General features: G+C 43.3%; 1 protein-coding gene across 1 annotated transcript; it reads left to right on the top strand.

The window, feature by feature from the left end:
* The first annotated feature begins 14,872 nt into the window (after positions 1–14,872).
* On the top strand, positions 14,873–16,467 carry LOC108029868 (uncharacterized). The gene is given in 3 exon segments (XM_050887335.1): positions 14,873–14,991; positions 14,993–15,177; positions 16,343–16,467. Coding segments are annotated over 3 exon segments (429 nt in total).
* Positions 16,468–17,095: the final 628 nt, after the last annotated feature.

The following is a 17,095-nucleotide window of genomic DNA, read 5'->3' as shown; positions in this document are numbered from 1 at the left end:
TTAAAGGGGATGAAATTAATGTATACAAATAAAGATCTTTACTTTTTGCCCAAAATTCAAGTTTGACTTATTAGAAGATAACATTACTTCCTCATTAAATTGGATTATATATATGTACCATGATAATATTACTTCCTATATTATTATATAATTTTCTTTTTTAATATTTTCTAAAATAATAATAGCAAATCCATTTCTGCCGACGGAGGCTTGGCACCACTGCCAGCGATCCTCTGCCGCTTCCCCAGCTCCTTGGGTGTCGAGTATGTAAATCTCCCGATCCACTGCCATTCCTTGGTTGCCATTGCACCCTGCACTCCAGCGAAGAGCTTTTGTTCTTTTCATTTCTGTTTATTTGCTGCCGTTGTCGCTGATCGATTTTGTTCACGTCACTTGTGGTTTGCAGTTGGCTTTCGGTGAACTTTCAATTGCTCTGAGATCGATAAAGTGCTACATGTGTAGGGCCAGACACCCAGTATATGCTCGAACAAAAGTCTGCGCCTTGTTTAGTTGACAAATTCTCGTTGAGCTCTTGCGGACTCGTGTCTGCGTCGAGGGTTTTAATTAATTCAAATGCAACTCGAGCTTCACGACGAGTGCTGTTGGGCTGATTGAAGCTGAAGGCCAGCACGTGAGTGGAGCACTGTTACTTTTTACCCACCTCCCCACTTTTTCAGGCAGATGCTCAGGCACACTGGAAAAAACTTTTTTCTTTTGATATTATTATAGCAAAGAAAAAATCTTCTAGCCGAAGTGAAAAGATTATGATGATCGCTTATTCTACATCCAAAAGTTCTGATATAAACTTTTGTTCCAAAAATGTAATTTACGATCATTACCATTATCTATTTTTATATTGCAGAGTGCCAAAATATATATATTTTGATGATTCAATAATTTTTCGGTTTAATGATTCGAGGATTTAATAGTTCGGTGATTTTATGATTAGATAAATCGTTGATTTGGTGAATGTATGATTTAGGAGGATTGATGTTGCGATTATGATTCAATGATGATTCGATGATTTTTTAGGTCTGATTTTTTGTGTATTCCATATATATATTTTTATTTCATTAAAATATAAAATCAGCTTTAAAAACTTAGCATACTTTCTTAGTCTATAAATTTGATTTTCGAAGTAATTGTGTCATTGCTTGTGTAGAAGTTGCTTTCTTCAGTTAAAAACTATGAATATTTTATAAAATGCCTTTGAATATCCCAAATCAAACAACATTTTTCCCAGTGCACTTCACACAGACACTAAGATAAGCCTGCCGACGGACGTTCATTCAGTAAACGTAAACGTTTGTGATTTGTAACGATTGTGCAGTACATAAATCAGTCATGGATTTATTGCGAGAAATGAAATTCGCCGGCTGCTCCTCACCAGCTTCGCCTTGGTCCTCTTCGATCTTCGGTACTCAGTCTTCGGAGTCGATTCTTCAGTCTTCAGTCTTCAGTCCCCGGTCTTCGGATTGGTGAACGTTTGCAGCGGTCGTGAGTGGCGCTGCGTGTGGGTCGCATAAATTTCACGCTTTGCGCAGGCGCTGCCACAAATCGATGTTCTCTTTTGTTGTGCCCCTTACCGCCCCTCCCCCCTCGACCGCCACACCCCTCCCCCACCGAGCTGCCTGAGCGCGGTTTTATGAGTCACGCTGCTGTCTAGGCGATTGTTGTTGTTGAGCCTGTGTTTTTATTAGTGGTGCCAATTTATTGCTGTCCAAAACAATCTCGTACATTAAAAAGGCTAAAAATAGCATGGTAATAGGTTTGCAAAAAAAGAGGGAAAACAAACATTAAAATCGCTGAACCCAACATAAAAAACCACGTCTGCAGCCTTTGTGTAAATGTGTAAAACAAAATATATCTATGCAGTTCATGCATATTTTAAATTATAAATAATTGCCTGTTTACCTATGAAAGTTATTATTTTTTTTAGTACTTAAAACATTTATTTATGTGTTTATATATAGAATTTAAGCATATTTATAAGCAAGACTAAGGGAATCACTTTATAAGTTTGTACCAATAGTAACTAACTAGCAATTCTTATTAAAATTTACTTCTTGAAATTAAAAAAATCAATCCTTAAGAATATGCAGATTCAGACAACATTGCGCATGAGTGATATACGATTTTCTTAACATATATTAGTCTAAATATTTTTTAAAAATGAACTTTATTGAGTACTGTACAAAGGACTATACTATATGTTTCCAATGAGGTACTTACTTTCTATCGAAGATGATATAATTAGAAAACTCCTTAAAAATGTGGCCTAAACCGCTGCAAATTAGCCAAGTTAGCAGCACTGCACTAGCCGGGATCCCTGTTGCAACCAGGAAGTGGGGTGGACCAGCAGCGGGCCAAGCTGGGACCGAGCTGATTGGCCGGGCCCTAACTGCGGCTGCCCTGCAGCGACTGACCATTAGGACGTGGCTTACTCACGAGTCTCGGGTTTTTAGGAGCTGCGCCACCCGCCACCCCCTGCGAGCGCCGGACACGCAATGCAGCTAATTGTCTACTAAATGCCAGGCCAGAGTGAAACACTCAAATGCCGAGTCCCGAGCCGGGCTCCAATCCCAATCCCAGGCTGAAGCCGAAACTAAAACCGAAACCGAGGACAGTCCCAGCGAATTTATGTGCACTTCGCATTTGCAATCATATCAGATTGCATGACAGTTCTCAATTACTTTTTGCCGAACAAAACGCTTTCCATTGCGAAATCGACGAATTATAAAATAGTTTCGATGCCTGTCATGGAAATATTTGCCGGGAAATTATGTAAATGGGACTATGAGTTTGTACTAGATGCTGAACACACCAAATTTGTTGATATATTCCCCATTTAAGCCAAGTAAACTAAATAATCCTCAGGGGATGCCTACCATAATAAGTTTAGTCTTAAAATAATAGCTTTTTTGCAGCCTTCTTATACTTTCTAAGAGGAGACAACACTCTGACTGATCTTGCAAAAAGTTCGTTCATAAAATATGTAAATTTTAGTCAACTCAATAGTCAATCTCTACACAAAAACAGATGTGTAAGTTCTTCGCCTGTTACTCAGGCGATATAAATCAATCGAGTTAATTTACATTCAAGGCTGATTCCGTGATTAATGGGTCCCTTTGTGCGTATGCATATGGCTCTGTTTGGCGATAAGCTCGGCGTTCCAGCCTAAGCATTCAATTAAAAGGCTATACTTTAGCGCTCAAGGAACTCCGCCTCCGAAAACCTGCAGATTCTGGGCCAGGCTAATCCTTAAGCGGGTTCGATGCACTTTCGATTTCCCTTTTTTTGGCCCGTCTAACCGTTTGGCGGGCCGGGTCCCGTTAGCTTTTGGCCCGAATCGAAAATACAATGTATAATTTATGGCCTGCAGACTTGGCCTAAACCCTGGCCTAATCGTCTCTGCGCCGGCTTCTCCCTGCCCACACGAACGATAGGGTCCACTCACCTCTCCCGGGCCGACATTTTACTTTCTTGGCCCGGCTTTTGGCGCTTATTTTGCTTTCGATTTACCTCGCTTTGTTTCGTTTCATTTTCTGCCTTCATAATTTATTATCGCCTCAAAAGCATCTCAATTATGGCTCCTGGCCAGACATGAAACCACCGCGTCCCCGGCCCGGCTCGTATCAGTGGGGAACACTACGAGATGGCCGCTATCTGCATTCGTTTTGTTAATCTGCCGGGGCAATTACAAAACTCTTACAAAACTTTATTCAATTAAATTCGCATGATGCTGTCGCGAGCGAATGGATGCGAATGTGCGCTGCCCGCTGACCAAGTTCGAGATTTGGCAACAGTTTATCTGAGTGAGGAGCCGGGCGAGATAAAGACAGTACGGTCTGCACGGAAAGAAAAAGTATCTAGTGGTATGTTTTGCACCTACTATTGACAAATCAATATTTTCACTTGCAGAAGTTTGATTTAGATTTAAATTTAAGGATTTAAAAACTTTGTGTTTGTATATTTTGCTCAAAAACGAAGTGTTATTCGTTTATGCCTGTCAAGGGCTCCAAGAAGGTGATGATGTTAGTTCCCGGTAGAGTTGATAATCACAAAGGAAAAGTTTTTGAGAACGAATTCTTTTCCTCAAATAATTGTAGTATTTATACTCATTGTTATTTACTAATTTATTGTTATTTTTATTTAATTTAACTAATAGAAATATATTAATAAGCCAAAGGAACCTTTAAGTTTTAGATTGTTTTGAGATAAGACCAACGATTTTGAAATACTTCGACCCTAAAAATATATACAAATTATTTTCGTGTGTAGCAATTGAGCAGGCGGAGGGGGCGGGGCCGGGAGCTTACACACAGAGGCGGCTTCAATTTCATCCTCGCAATCGTGATGTGCTTTTGATTGCCCCAAGCCAGGCAGCCATGATCGTCCCCGCCCCAAAAACGAAAAGCCAAACCAAAACCGCTGCCATTGTTGTCAGCTCTTCTGGAGTTCTTTCCGCCTTTCGAAGGGAGTGCATTAGGCATGCACACTTTTACTTTCGGGGTCTGCCCTCGGGGGCTTCTCTCCCTATCCGCAACTGCAGCCGGAACTATAAATTCGAGTGGTGCGTCATTAGTGTCCCTCCATCGGGATTATCGTAGACAAATTGTCGTCATGTCTGGGCGACGGGGTATGCATTTCAATTCGAATTTCGGCTATCGCAGGTGGGGCCTCCGAGGAGTGGGTGAGTGAGTGGCCTGTGGCAGGTGCCGCATATTTTGAATTGTTTCCCCTCGCCGCCAGCTGATTTATGCATTTTTCTCTTCAATATTCAAAATTGAAAACTCAACAATTCATTAGCTGTCAGTGGGTTGAATGAACAACAAGTGGGAATTTTGGTTTGGCCAGCTAGATACCTCTTACACGACTCTTATGTCATAATAGATAGTGGTCCTTATTCGAAGAGATTGTAATAGTACTATAAGTTTCCCTGAATACCTAAATCAATCAAATAACGAAGTCCTTGGTATCTGTCCTTTAAGAATGGTTCTTTGTATGAATATTATAATACTTTACAATATTTATTCAAACCGATTTTTTAAGTCTAGAAAATTTTTCGATTGTTCCCTGAAGTTGATCAAATTGTATGCGTCCTTATAGACAGTGTTCCTAATCCTTAGAAAATATAAATTTACCACAATACTCGTATAGCCCTGAAGTTTATCAACTATTTACCAATATATTCAACCCTTCCCAATTGTCTTGAATACCCTTTCGATTCCTTAAGAGGTATCTCCAATGGGAACTACTCTTCAAAGTGAAGTCAAAACGTGCCCATTATGGCATTAGCTATTCCAGGCAGAGACCCTTTGCCTAGTCTGCGACATTTATAGTTGTTTTCCTGTCGGGGAACTGGCCAACAAAGACATGCCTGCACATAACTCATTCGCGATTGCAGGCGATGACAAACGGCTTCCATTTCCTCATTATCGATTGATGATATCTCGATGCTCCCGACTGCCCAAATTCGCCGAGGGACAGTGTTTTATTTTGTTTTTTTTCGCTCTTGGGGGAGGAGAACCAGTTGTGTATACAAGTATATCTGACAAAGTATGCCAAAACCGTAAGATTCGTGTATTTCGTTTCATTTTCGGTAAAAGTTCGACTGGGCAAAACGGCCAAAAGGGGCGATATGGGGGATTTAGGGACCGAAATGCGCTAATTACACGCACTCGGCCATCGTTAATTGAAGTTGTCAAGCGGGGCATGCCGCCAAAAATGCGGCGATCAGATTCGCGGGAAATCAAAAGCGCAGGAGCCCAAGGAAATGGGAACATGGGTTAGCGGGAGCAGGAACCTGCAGCCTGGAACTGAAAACAGGAACCTGGAAGCTGGGACACGGCTACAATGTTGCCGCCCCAATTATCCGCGAATTGAGCTAAGACCAACGAAAATGCTGCCGAGCAGCGAATGGCGCCATTAATTATCGCAAAAGGGATGCATTTCTTCATAATTAAGCGGGTGAATGACACACCGAAGGCGGCAGTGGATCCAGGGGATCCCGCGGCTCGGCAGTGCCCAGTGCACCCAGAGCTCCTCCATTAGCCGGAGTGATGCGGCGGCTAATAGAGGAACATTACTCATGCCCAGCAGGACATCGTCGAGTTCGCAGCGTGTCTAGTCGGGGCTCTGGGCTGGAGCCAGGGACTCGGAGCTCGGCATCTGCGGGGGTAAACATGCAATTGAGAAATTTATTAAAAATCATTTTCATTAATTTGGTTATTTATGCCCAGGATCAAACATTCAATTAGGCTGATGTTATAAATCTCGTATTCATTTTTCACATGCTGCAACCACGCACGGTCTCTATAAATCACCAGCAAGTGCACTGGCACGGATGTTCCGCACTGTACCCAGTGCATCCAGCAGCCGACTGCCCACGGCTCACGCACTGCTGCAAATGCTGTTGCATTTCCACTGTGCTGGCACTCGGAACGAGGGAGCAAATTAAAGGCTATTTAAAATACCTACAAGTACGCGGTATCCAAAAGTGCCCCCACCCACGGCTTGGCCTTGTTTTTTGCATTTGCCCGGCTTGCGGAAAAGTCAAGCGAAAGGTTAAAAGTGAAATATCTCCCGCTGACTTGTAACAATGTCAAAATGCTTTATGATTCGATATTTTGTCTCTGACTTTTTTATTGGTTTCGGTTGGGGCAAGCGCTTTTTCGTTGTTTATTTTCATGGATATTGTTTTTACTGTCATGTTGCTGGGCACGAAAAACGAGAGTAGCGAGATGCACAAAAGACGATAAGTGCAATAAAAAAGGTTAAATCAAAGCTGTTGGGTTTTCAAACGATACCTAGATGCTCTGGGAACCATGAAGGGATATCTCGAGAAATAAAGTTCATTATAATAAGAGGTCTCCGTAATGAATTTACATTTTACACATTTTGAAACACTGTTATATAACTAGTTTTAATACGTTTTAAAGGCAAGATTGCACTAAATATTCAGTATACTCGATGAATATTTTATTTTTAATTACCTATCAGATCCTTGCAATAGTTGCTTAGCTAACAGTACCGTGAAATTCCCCAGTGAACCCACGTACTTGGCCGCCGTAGCCCCAGAAAATAATCGAAGACAAAATAAAATATATTGACAACGGCAGATCAGTTAACGAATTGCAAGCGCAACAACGGGCCAAACAAATTTGGGACATTTGCTGAACCTCCGTGTTGACCCGCTTGGCTAAAAGCCGCGGCCAGACCAGAAGGAGCCCAAATTAAATCAGAGCCTCAGCTGCAGGAAGCCGGCTGGAAAGCGGAAAACTGACGCCCGACCAGGGCTTATCTCAGGTGGAATCGAAGTCGGGTGGGCAGACCAGATCGGTGGGATCTCTGGCGGAGGGGGCCCGCAAGACGGAGGGGCTGCGCACATGGCTAGATCACTGAAAACGAAGCCGGCTGCCTCGGCCGGGCCTACATCATCAAAAGCTCAAAGGCAACCCGAAGTGGGGCGTGGCACAGCCTTGTCAGCACGATCAGGCCTCCAATCGGTGGCTTGTGCAATAAGCTCTATATAAATGTTATTTTCCAAGTAATAAATTGCTAGAAAACATAAATTTCATTTATAACGCCCCGCCGCAGCGCGGAGTTGGCAATTAAGACGTCACCTAATGGGCGCGAGCGAGAGGGACAGCTCTGACAACATGGCGTTCGATAATCGCAGCCCCACTCCCCGGCGAAACAATTAATGGCGCCCGAACAGGGCGCTTTTCGCACTCTCACATTTGTCAAGTGCGGGCCCTTGGCCCTGTGGCTCTTCATCAGGACAATGCACTGGAAAGCAATAGTTGGGGGTTCTTAAAATTATCCTTTTGTTCAGGATGCACTTATCTACCATTATCAACCTTGTAACACGTGGAATCGTATGGGGTAGCGCTGGCAATACGATCTTAAGTTCGAAATGTCTTAATTTGTACAACGTCTAGAGCGTAATTAGTAACTAAGTTACCCGTAGTTTTATGGGTTAGAAGTTTAGGAGCTAATTCTTGAGTTTAATCCTTTTTTAATCCAGATATGCCCTATACAAAAAAGTTGTATTATATTTAATATCTTTCCTTTAAACCTCCACTTTCGTTTATATAAAAAATTACTGAATTATATGTAGATCTTCCAAGCTCTAAAAGATCATTAAATCTGTAGGGAAATCTTTTGAGATGCATATATAGAAACACCTTGTGATAGTTAATAAAAGTGACACACGACCTTTTAAACTGTCAAAAGTAGGCTGCTTTGATAGTAACTCCTACGAATCGATGCCTGATTTCTCCCAGTGCCGGCTGCCATGCTTTGTTTGGTTAGCAGACCTTTCCTTCAAAACCAAAGCGTTCTGCGCATGCGCGCACTCATATTCCCTGTACTGGTGTTTGTTTTCGTGTATTTGCGTTTGGGCTCGTATTTGTATTTGTCCTCGAAGCAAACTGTGAATGCGCACGCTCCGCGTTGATTGATGGCATTCATTTGCCACTCGGACAGGGCTACATTAATATCAACAGCGGCAGTCCCATCCCATCTCCAGGCCCGGCCTCGTCCTTCCCCGCCCACTGGACACTCATCATCCCGAGGGGCGTTACAGTTGCCCAAAGGGTGTGCGTGGGGGTGGGGTCGGTCTTTTTGGCTTGGGGAAGGCCTTTCAAGGCCTTGTGTGACTTTGACTATTCGCTGGCGAGAGTGTTTGCATAGCTATCCACGATCCCGGATCAGGCGCAAGTCCACTCTTCAAACGATGGAGTAACCAATTGCTTGAGTTCCTGGAATGCAATCTGTGTTTATTTATATCATTTGATTTGCTTTGGGAACACTTATTGTTTAACATGCGTACTTTACTTGGGTTTTGACTTGAAATTAGTTTAAAATATTAATAAAGTTCGTTAAATAGATTAAAGTCTGTCTATAGAAAAAGGAGTAATTCTTCTCTCATGCCTATTAAGTAAAATATTACATATATGATGAGGATTTTCTAAGCAAGGAAAGTATTTTAACTCCATAAACATATATTTTATTATTGGTATTCAATGAATTATTATTAGTTTAAATTTTAATACGTTAATTAAACAGATTCAAGTCTGCCTATAGGAAGAGGAATGATTCGTCTCTGATATCTTCGTATGGAATATTATATGATGACGATTTTCTAAGCATAGAAAGTATTTTAATTACTTAAATGTATTGAGGGAAATGATATCTATCCGTTCATTAAATATATAACAGATATAATCCAATAAGATTTACCATACCATTTCTGCAAATTATTAAATTCAACGATTGGTAAATTCTTCGTGCATTACTTGCTGCCACATCGTCGTCCTCATATGAGCACATCTCCCTCGGTCCACATCGCTCCGGCCTCCATCTTCATCTCCGTCGCCGGCGCAGGCCACAATCATTACTCACTCGCGCTAATCCTAGGGACTCCATTCCATTCCGCTGCGACCAAGAAAAATCACATGAGCGGCATTTAAAGATTTGGGGCGAGTGGCTGCGATGGGGCAGATGGAAAGCTGCAACTGCGACTGCGACTCTGTGGCAGAGAGTGCAGCTCCAGAATTTGCAGCCACACAACGGCAACTGGCGATAAGCAGCTCGGGAAAACTGAGGAGCTGAGGATCGGAGGAGCTGGGAAGCCGAAACCACGAGGCCAATTGAGTTGTTCGCCAGCTGTGCCATCTGGCCGCGACTTGACTGTGGCTCAAAGGAGCAACTGCTGATGATGTTGCTGCTCCTTGCTGCTCCTAAGCATGTGCTGCTCGTAATGGCGATGCATTTATTAAAGGCTTTGTGCGTGCGGGCCGGGCCCCTCTCCCCAGCCCCCCGACTACGCCCCTGGAACACCCCCCGCTGGTCGGTCCGCTCACTGGCTTAATCCATAAATGGAAATTAATGGCTGGCATAAGTGTGTGTGTAGATCCGCTGAGCCCCTCAACTTGGCTAATGGCGCTGGCTAACGGTACTGCCTGAGTGCCACTGCATTTGCATTTGGGCTGCAAAAATATTAAGACATAAATGTCATCAACAATGATACCGAAACAGGGGCGTAAGGGTCGGGCTTTTGGGGGTAGGATGCAGGGTGCTTAGCTGAGGGCGAAGGCTGCGTGGGAGTTAGGCACAGTGGACTTTGGAGCGAGGTGCTCGGATTAATGTATTTTCCTTTGCAAAACAAACAATTATTAGTAATTTGTTAGTAATAAGTTTCTGTACAACTATTTACTGTAAATGCAACATGTATTATCTTTTGAAATGATTAAGTTGTTGTGTAGCATTAGGTTACCGAATTCATACCCTTCAATACCAGTTATTAGTATGTCATCAGAAGTTTATCAAAAAAACTTTTATGATCAAATTAAATGGTCATAACTGTCATGCATGACAAATTCATCAACTTTTAATCGATATATCATCGAAAAAATCGAGATTTGGTATCAACATTTTATCAACTTGTTATCGAACTTTAATTAACTATTGAAAAAAGGCCCTGTTGTCGAATGAAAGCCTACAAATATTTTTTATTTTATTTATTTTTATTTTGTCAATCGTAAATTGTTGTCAAAATCCAATTAAAATAAAGGCTTAGAGTCTGATGCTCAATTGTTTAGTTATTTTTTAAGCTGTTTTTTTGAGTTTCTATTTGACTAGAGAGCGATCCTAGAAAGTCATCACTCGACCCAAAAAACCTTTAGGTTATTGATTGACCTAAGATTAACTCAAAGCCTTTATCTGCAGAATATATTGATTTCCAAATGGGATAAAATTATAGAATGCGAGCCTCTAAGTGGGGGAAAACTGAATAATGAAATCAAAGAGTGGCAAACAGATAAACGCCCACCGGGTATCAGAGCCGAAAAGGGATCCCCTTTCTTGGGTCATTTGGCTGGCCGGTCCGGAGAGCGTATAAAAAATGATACCACAATTTATGGGCGACATCTAATGGCGTACAGATGCAACTTAGTTGGCGGATTTGCAGCATCTGCTGCATGCAACGCAATGCAACAGTGACTGCCACAGCCCGGGCATCGGCAGCGAGTCTCATAAAACATAATCAAGTTCACATTCAGAGAGTCTCAGACGACCGAGTGAAACCGGGCGACAATGGCAGTCCACATCCTGCCTAGACGTTCCTGCCGTCCTACGATCCTACGCCCTCTCTCCCGGCGGACCGACGACTGGAGACCGGGGGCTTTGGATCTCCGTCTCCGGCTCTATGCAAGATTAATTTCCAGCCATATTGTCATATTCTGGCCGTTGCAGCTGCCGCAGTCGGCAGGGCATATGAGTTTTATAAGCGTTTTGACTCCATTAACTCGCTGCGGCAGGCTAATTTCCATAACTCCTGCGCCGCATTGGGGACACCCAATTTATCAAGTCGCTAAGTGCAGCGAGGTGTGCATTAATTGTCAGCCATTTGGCATTTGGCCAATCGATGAGGCAGGGCGGCTGCACGTGGGCGAGGGCGTGGCAGTGTCGCGTGGGAAGAGTGCGGAGTGCTCCATTTGGAATGGACGATCTTAATGGAGGTCTAATTGAAAACTCTCTCTACGGATCATTAATTGAGGCTTCGGCTCCATTGAATGGAGGTTAAGAGAATTGCTCATAAAAGCCATTGGCCCCGAACCGGTTCACCCTGCTGGCCAAATTGATTTGAGGGCAATTTATGTAAATTTCCGTCTTGTTGTGTTGCCTTGTAACATTTCCATAAGTATTTCGTTTGTTTGCTCGAAAAACACTTTTCTCGGGTCGCCTCGGCCCCAAGTTCGTTGCCTAAGTCTTTGGTTTGCAGGCCCGTCGCGGGGACCACACACGCGCATCGCAGGCATTGATTTCACTCACTTACCAGGCCCTTAAAATGAAACAAGCCCGTTAACAATTTGCACAAAACATTTGCGGATCCGGGGGGACTACACGTGAGGAAAAGCCCAGGAGAAGGGACTCCGAGTCGAGGAGGGTGGGGGCCTGTTCGCATTCAATAAATAAAATGTCAAAACAATAATGAAATGAGTTATGGCCGCGCATCAGGCCGAAGTTGGAGGGGCTGCATCCTGGGGACGGGGAGGGCGGCGGCGTGGGCCTCCATTCGCTGGCGGTTGGAGCCTGGGTCCCCCGAAGACCGGGCAATTTCTGGCCGCTCTTTTATTTATTGATTTCGTGCGTATGCACAATCAGAGGCTCGTTTGGCCCGGCCCTCCGGCGGTCTGCACTCCGAGCTCGTAATGAAACGGAGTGGATTATCCACGGCCTGCTAACGCCAGCGGAACGCAATCAAAACTTTCGCTGCCAATGCCAAAGTCGGAGTCAAAAACAGCCAGTCGAACTGCTCGCACAGCCAACAAACAAAAAATGCAATTATTTCGATAAAAATGACCGTTTACTGTCGTTTTGTGGATATTGGGAGCCAATTTATGTGCCCCTCCGCTCAGGTGGGAGGGAAGTTCGGGGCAGGCAAACATGGGGCATCATTTTGTGGAGTATGTACGATTCGGCCGGGTCTTTCATTGCTTTTCGCCATTTAAACTGGGTCAAGGAAGCAAAGAAATGTACAGGAAACTTATTTTTGGGTAAATGCTTGCATGTTTTGTAATACAACAAGGAAACACATTCGGCTTACAAAAGATTTCATTGTTTATTTTATAAAATAAATTATAACTTACATTGTTTTCCTTTTATTTACTGAGCACAAGAAATTCATATTATTGGTACTCAATGAATTTTTATGAATCTAAAATTCTTTTTAAATTTATTATTTTAAATGTAAATTTCTCTGATTTCTGGCCAACTAATCATATGTGTACAATTACTATAAGGTTTCTCATTTTAATTATTACTTAAAAACACAAAAGGAGAAGTCTTCGATTGATTAGGTTGACAGAAATTTGATTTTTTGATTTGTAATTTATGTTTTATTGCGGTCTATTGTTCAAGTTTCCCGTTTTTGGCTGGCTTTCCGGTCAATAAAGCCCATCTTTGTAATCGTTTCGTAATAAGAAATCGACCAACTGACTTATGGTTATGAGACGCAGCTTTATGGCTTAGCTTGCGGACCTAACAGCTGCGGATCATCGGGGATATCCTCTTTATTGATAGTTATCGCGTAATCAATGGAACGCCTGGAATAATAATCAGACCCAAATTGATATTCCCGAAAGTTAACGAGGGCCAATAAAACACCCAGGTTCATAACTATGGCCGTAAAGAGTTGATTTGATTTTTGTGTCAATTCAGAGCCATGCCCAAGACATTGGGGTCGATAGTAATCGCCGACTCGTGTTTCGGACATCCATTTAACCGATTATTATGTGGATTTTGGGGATGATTTATGCGTTCCGATTTTTATGGTGCACTTAAGTGTCGGCCACTTAGCCGTTTTCATCGTTTTTTGTGGGCGAGGGGCGTCACCGGAGCGACAAATAAGGCAAAGCATTTGAAACGCCCCAGAGCAGAGCGATCTTTTTTTGGGGAAATATGCTCATAATTTCGATACATTTTGCATATGGCCGGGACTCATTTGTTGCTCGGCGAATTCGCCATTAAAAGACCCAGCTACGATCGGCCGAAAAAAAATATGTATCGCCGCTGACCACGCATGCATACATTAACGACGGCGCGGTATTCCGCGTGGTATCGATGAAGCCTTACTGGTTTCTGTGGCCCTAGGGTCCCGGCATCAGCAGCGGCACCGGGCTGCGGCGTTCTGATCGTGTAAGGCTTATTTGGATCAAGATAAAAATTATGTATGATCAGAAATCAGTTTGACAACAAAATGCTTTATGTGCGCAATTCTTAACGCTGCAATTTAACAAAACGGCACATTAAGCCAGAGGGGCAGGCGCAGAATGGGGGCTAACCCACTTTCCTCCGCGGGCCGGCAACGTCCGCGGCATGCTAATAAGGGCGGCGCATACTTTTCACCCGGGCGAAAGTACACAAAGCTGAACGGCTCCTGCCGCCCCCGATCCCACACCCCCTAACAGCCCCTGCCCACTCCCAAAATCGTTCATCATAAGCGCTGGGACCGATCGGCATCCGCAGCATCAGCAGCATCTCCACATCACGGAGTTGTCTCGCTGTCCCAATACACTTAGAGAATTATAAAAAATTTAATATATCTTTCCGTATATTTTATAGTCAGTATCTTATCTATTTATCATCATCCTCAATGTAGTAAACTACAACTTTTTATATTTCTGCTAGGTCTAAAATCTTAGTTTTTATACCACTATAACAACAATAAAAATATAAAAATACCACAAAAACTAAAACAAAATCGTTTAAAAGTAAATTTAAAAATAAACGGTTTCAAATACATATGATGTCCCCGTCCTAAAAATATAATATACATAATATAGTGTTTAAAAAATAGAATATAATTTTAAATTTTTAAAATTATACAACAATTAGTAAAGGCTTTTATAAATTATTATCAGTTTTGCTGTTTTGAGGTTGCAGAAAATATATATTTTACTGGATTATGTTAGGTTAGTTTTTTATTACAGAACTCTAGAACTTGAATGCAATCCCACAGATCAAGACAGATTAACTTGAATAGAACGAAATACTTAATTGAGATAGCTATGTAGGTTTCTCTTAAGATCATTAACCGTTTGTACAATGTTTGTATGCCTAATTACTTATTTTTTCACTTTATATCTATCTGATCAAGTTGTTACAAATTGCTTGTCAACATATGCATCTATCACCAACCACATGCCGATATATGAGTTCAATGCCTACTCAGTCAAGGTGAGCGAGGTGGGCAAGAACTACTTTCTCTTCAGATAGCCAAACTCATTGGGTTTTTCTCTCAGTGAAAGACCTTGTCCTGACTTCGACTCTGGCCTCCGCCTGTCCATATCTGCAGCGTCGATCAATGCAAATTTCTGAGCTGATCAAACTGGGCAAGAGCAGCGGCAGCCTACGCAGCGGCGGCGGCAGCGGCAGCGGCTCAAGAATTATTATTAAATTCGATATAAATAATATTCGCAACCGCCGGGCCCCCCGCCCGATCCCCTCCGCCGGACAGTCTGCTGATTAATAAAAGACGGCTGCCGTGGCAGAAGTTCCGAGATGGCCCGCGGTGCTTAAAAATTCTGAGGCATCTGTCAAGTCGAGCGAAGGTGAAGGTTTCGCGCAGGCGCAGCAGGACCTGGTCTGCAGATCTCGAGATCTGTGGATGTGGGTATACGGGGGCTCTGGGGCTCTGGGGACCTGGGGACCGCGAACCCGAACCCACAAACGTTTCGGGGGAACGCTTTGCATACGTGCGTGTATGTGACAGTCGCATAATAACGCTTCAATTAAGCCCAAGCGATTCCCTGACACGATTTTCCTTTGTGCGCTGGCCAAAAACTCCACTGCCAGATGCATATCAATAAGATCTGACGTCAATTTTGATAAGCGAACGCATATTATTATTGTTATTATTAGCCATATATACGCCCCCTGAGCCCCCTGAGCCCCCTGAGCCCCCGTCGTAATAATCAGTGGCGCAGCAGCCGAGGGGGGCTGGGGCTGGAAATCCCTTGGAGCATTTTGTCGGGTAGCTGACCGAGCGGAGCGAGGCGACGGATATCTGGCATATCGACATTCGCCAGCGAGAGATGAAATTCCTGGGAGCAGCCGCACACCAACTCCTGGCCAACGAGAATAAAATAAGAATTATGCTTAAATTATGCAAGGCCCAACAATTTACAAAGTGATCGACCCCGGCCCTTCGTTGGCCCCCTCCGCGGACGCCCATGCCCCGGAACGGATCCTCTTTACATGGTCAATGGCAGCGGAGCAGGAAGACCAGGGCAGCGAGCCTGGGAAGAATGGGTATCTTGATTGTAATCATGAACATTTTTACTTTTAAGCATGCTTTTTGTAGAATCTCCATTCACATCATTCATTTAATAATCTCTGCCTCTGAATGTTGGTAATTGCTTTTAACTTTTGAAGTAATATTTTAACTATTTCTAATACTCGTATATGTATGTTTTTAGTCAACTGAAATCTAGTTACCTTTTACTGAGTTACTCTAATTAAATCTTCAAAAAGTTTTTCCCAGAGATCGAAAATCCAAAAACCATTTCCTTTTAATAGTAGAAAAAACATTTTTAACAAGCCAGATAGCCTTTTCAAACCATCAATTATTCAATTAAACATTTTTATTATTATTATTTATTATTTCTGAGAAATAATAATTTATTTGGTGCTTTTCCATAATTTTATAGATTTAATTTTCTTTGATCATTTTAATGCAGCCCTATCCTACTTTTCGCGCTGTGTACGATCGATTTGTGGAATAGATAAAACGTTGACGTTTTGATCGATATTTATGATTCCTTCGCATGAAGAGCTGCTCGCTGGGGCTGGGGAGCCCAGAAGAGGCCCTGTGTGTCCTGCAGCCAGTCCTCCCAGATGGCGGACAGAAGCTTTGGCACCGCGCAGGAGGGGGAGCAGCAGGAGTGCGGTGTGATTTAGGATTTCATTTGTTAGTTGGAGGCCAAAACAATTTGTTGCCGTTGTGGGTTGCCAAGCTGTTTTCATCCGCTCCTCCTGCCTCACCCTCACCCCATCCAGCACTCGCCCTGTCTCGCTTTTAAGGGCCCGGATCGGATTTTTCGTGGCGCATCCTGATCCGCTGCACTCTCCGAATACATTTGTAGTAATCACGTGTTATCGCCGCATTTGGACATTTTAAAAGGTCATAACTTAAAACCTTATCGGACGGACGGAGGGGCGAACGGCGAGGGGGGAGGGGGACGCACAGCGAGTTCGAGCTCGAGTTTTGAGTTCGAGTGCGACATGCGACATGCAATGCAATCCAAAAACGAGAAAAAAATGGACCAACTCGCCGAGAGACATCCAAAAGTAGCCGAAATTGAGCTGAAGGATAACACGAAATGCCAGCGGAGACAGCGGCGTTCCAGCACGCAAGCTGCGGGCCAGGTGAGCGGGCCGAGGATGGGGCCAAGTCAAGTGGTGGCCCAGGGGCGGGGCCTCCATTACATTCCATTGAGCGCACTCCGATAATGAGCCCCCAACATGCACTCGGGAAAATTGGGGAAACAGTTTGCAAGTATGCGAAATTTGAAAAAAAAGATTGATA

This window comes from Drosophila biarmipes, chromosome 2R (assembly GCF_025231255.1).
Source record: "Drosophila biarmipes strain raj3 chromosome 2R, RU_DBia_V1.1, whole genome shotgun sequence".
Lineage (NCBI taxonomy): Eukaryota > Metazoa > Arthropoda > Insecta > Diptera > Drosophilidae > Drosophila > Drosophila biarmipes.
Note: the sequence above shows the minus strand (reverse complement) of the source record. Positions and strands in the feature narration are given on the sequence as shown.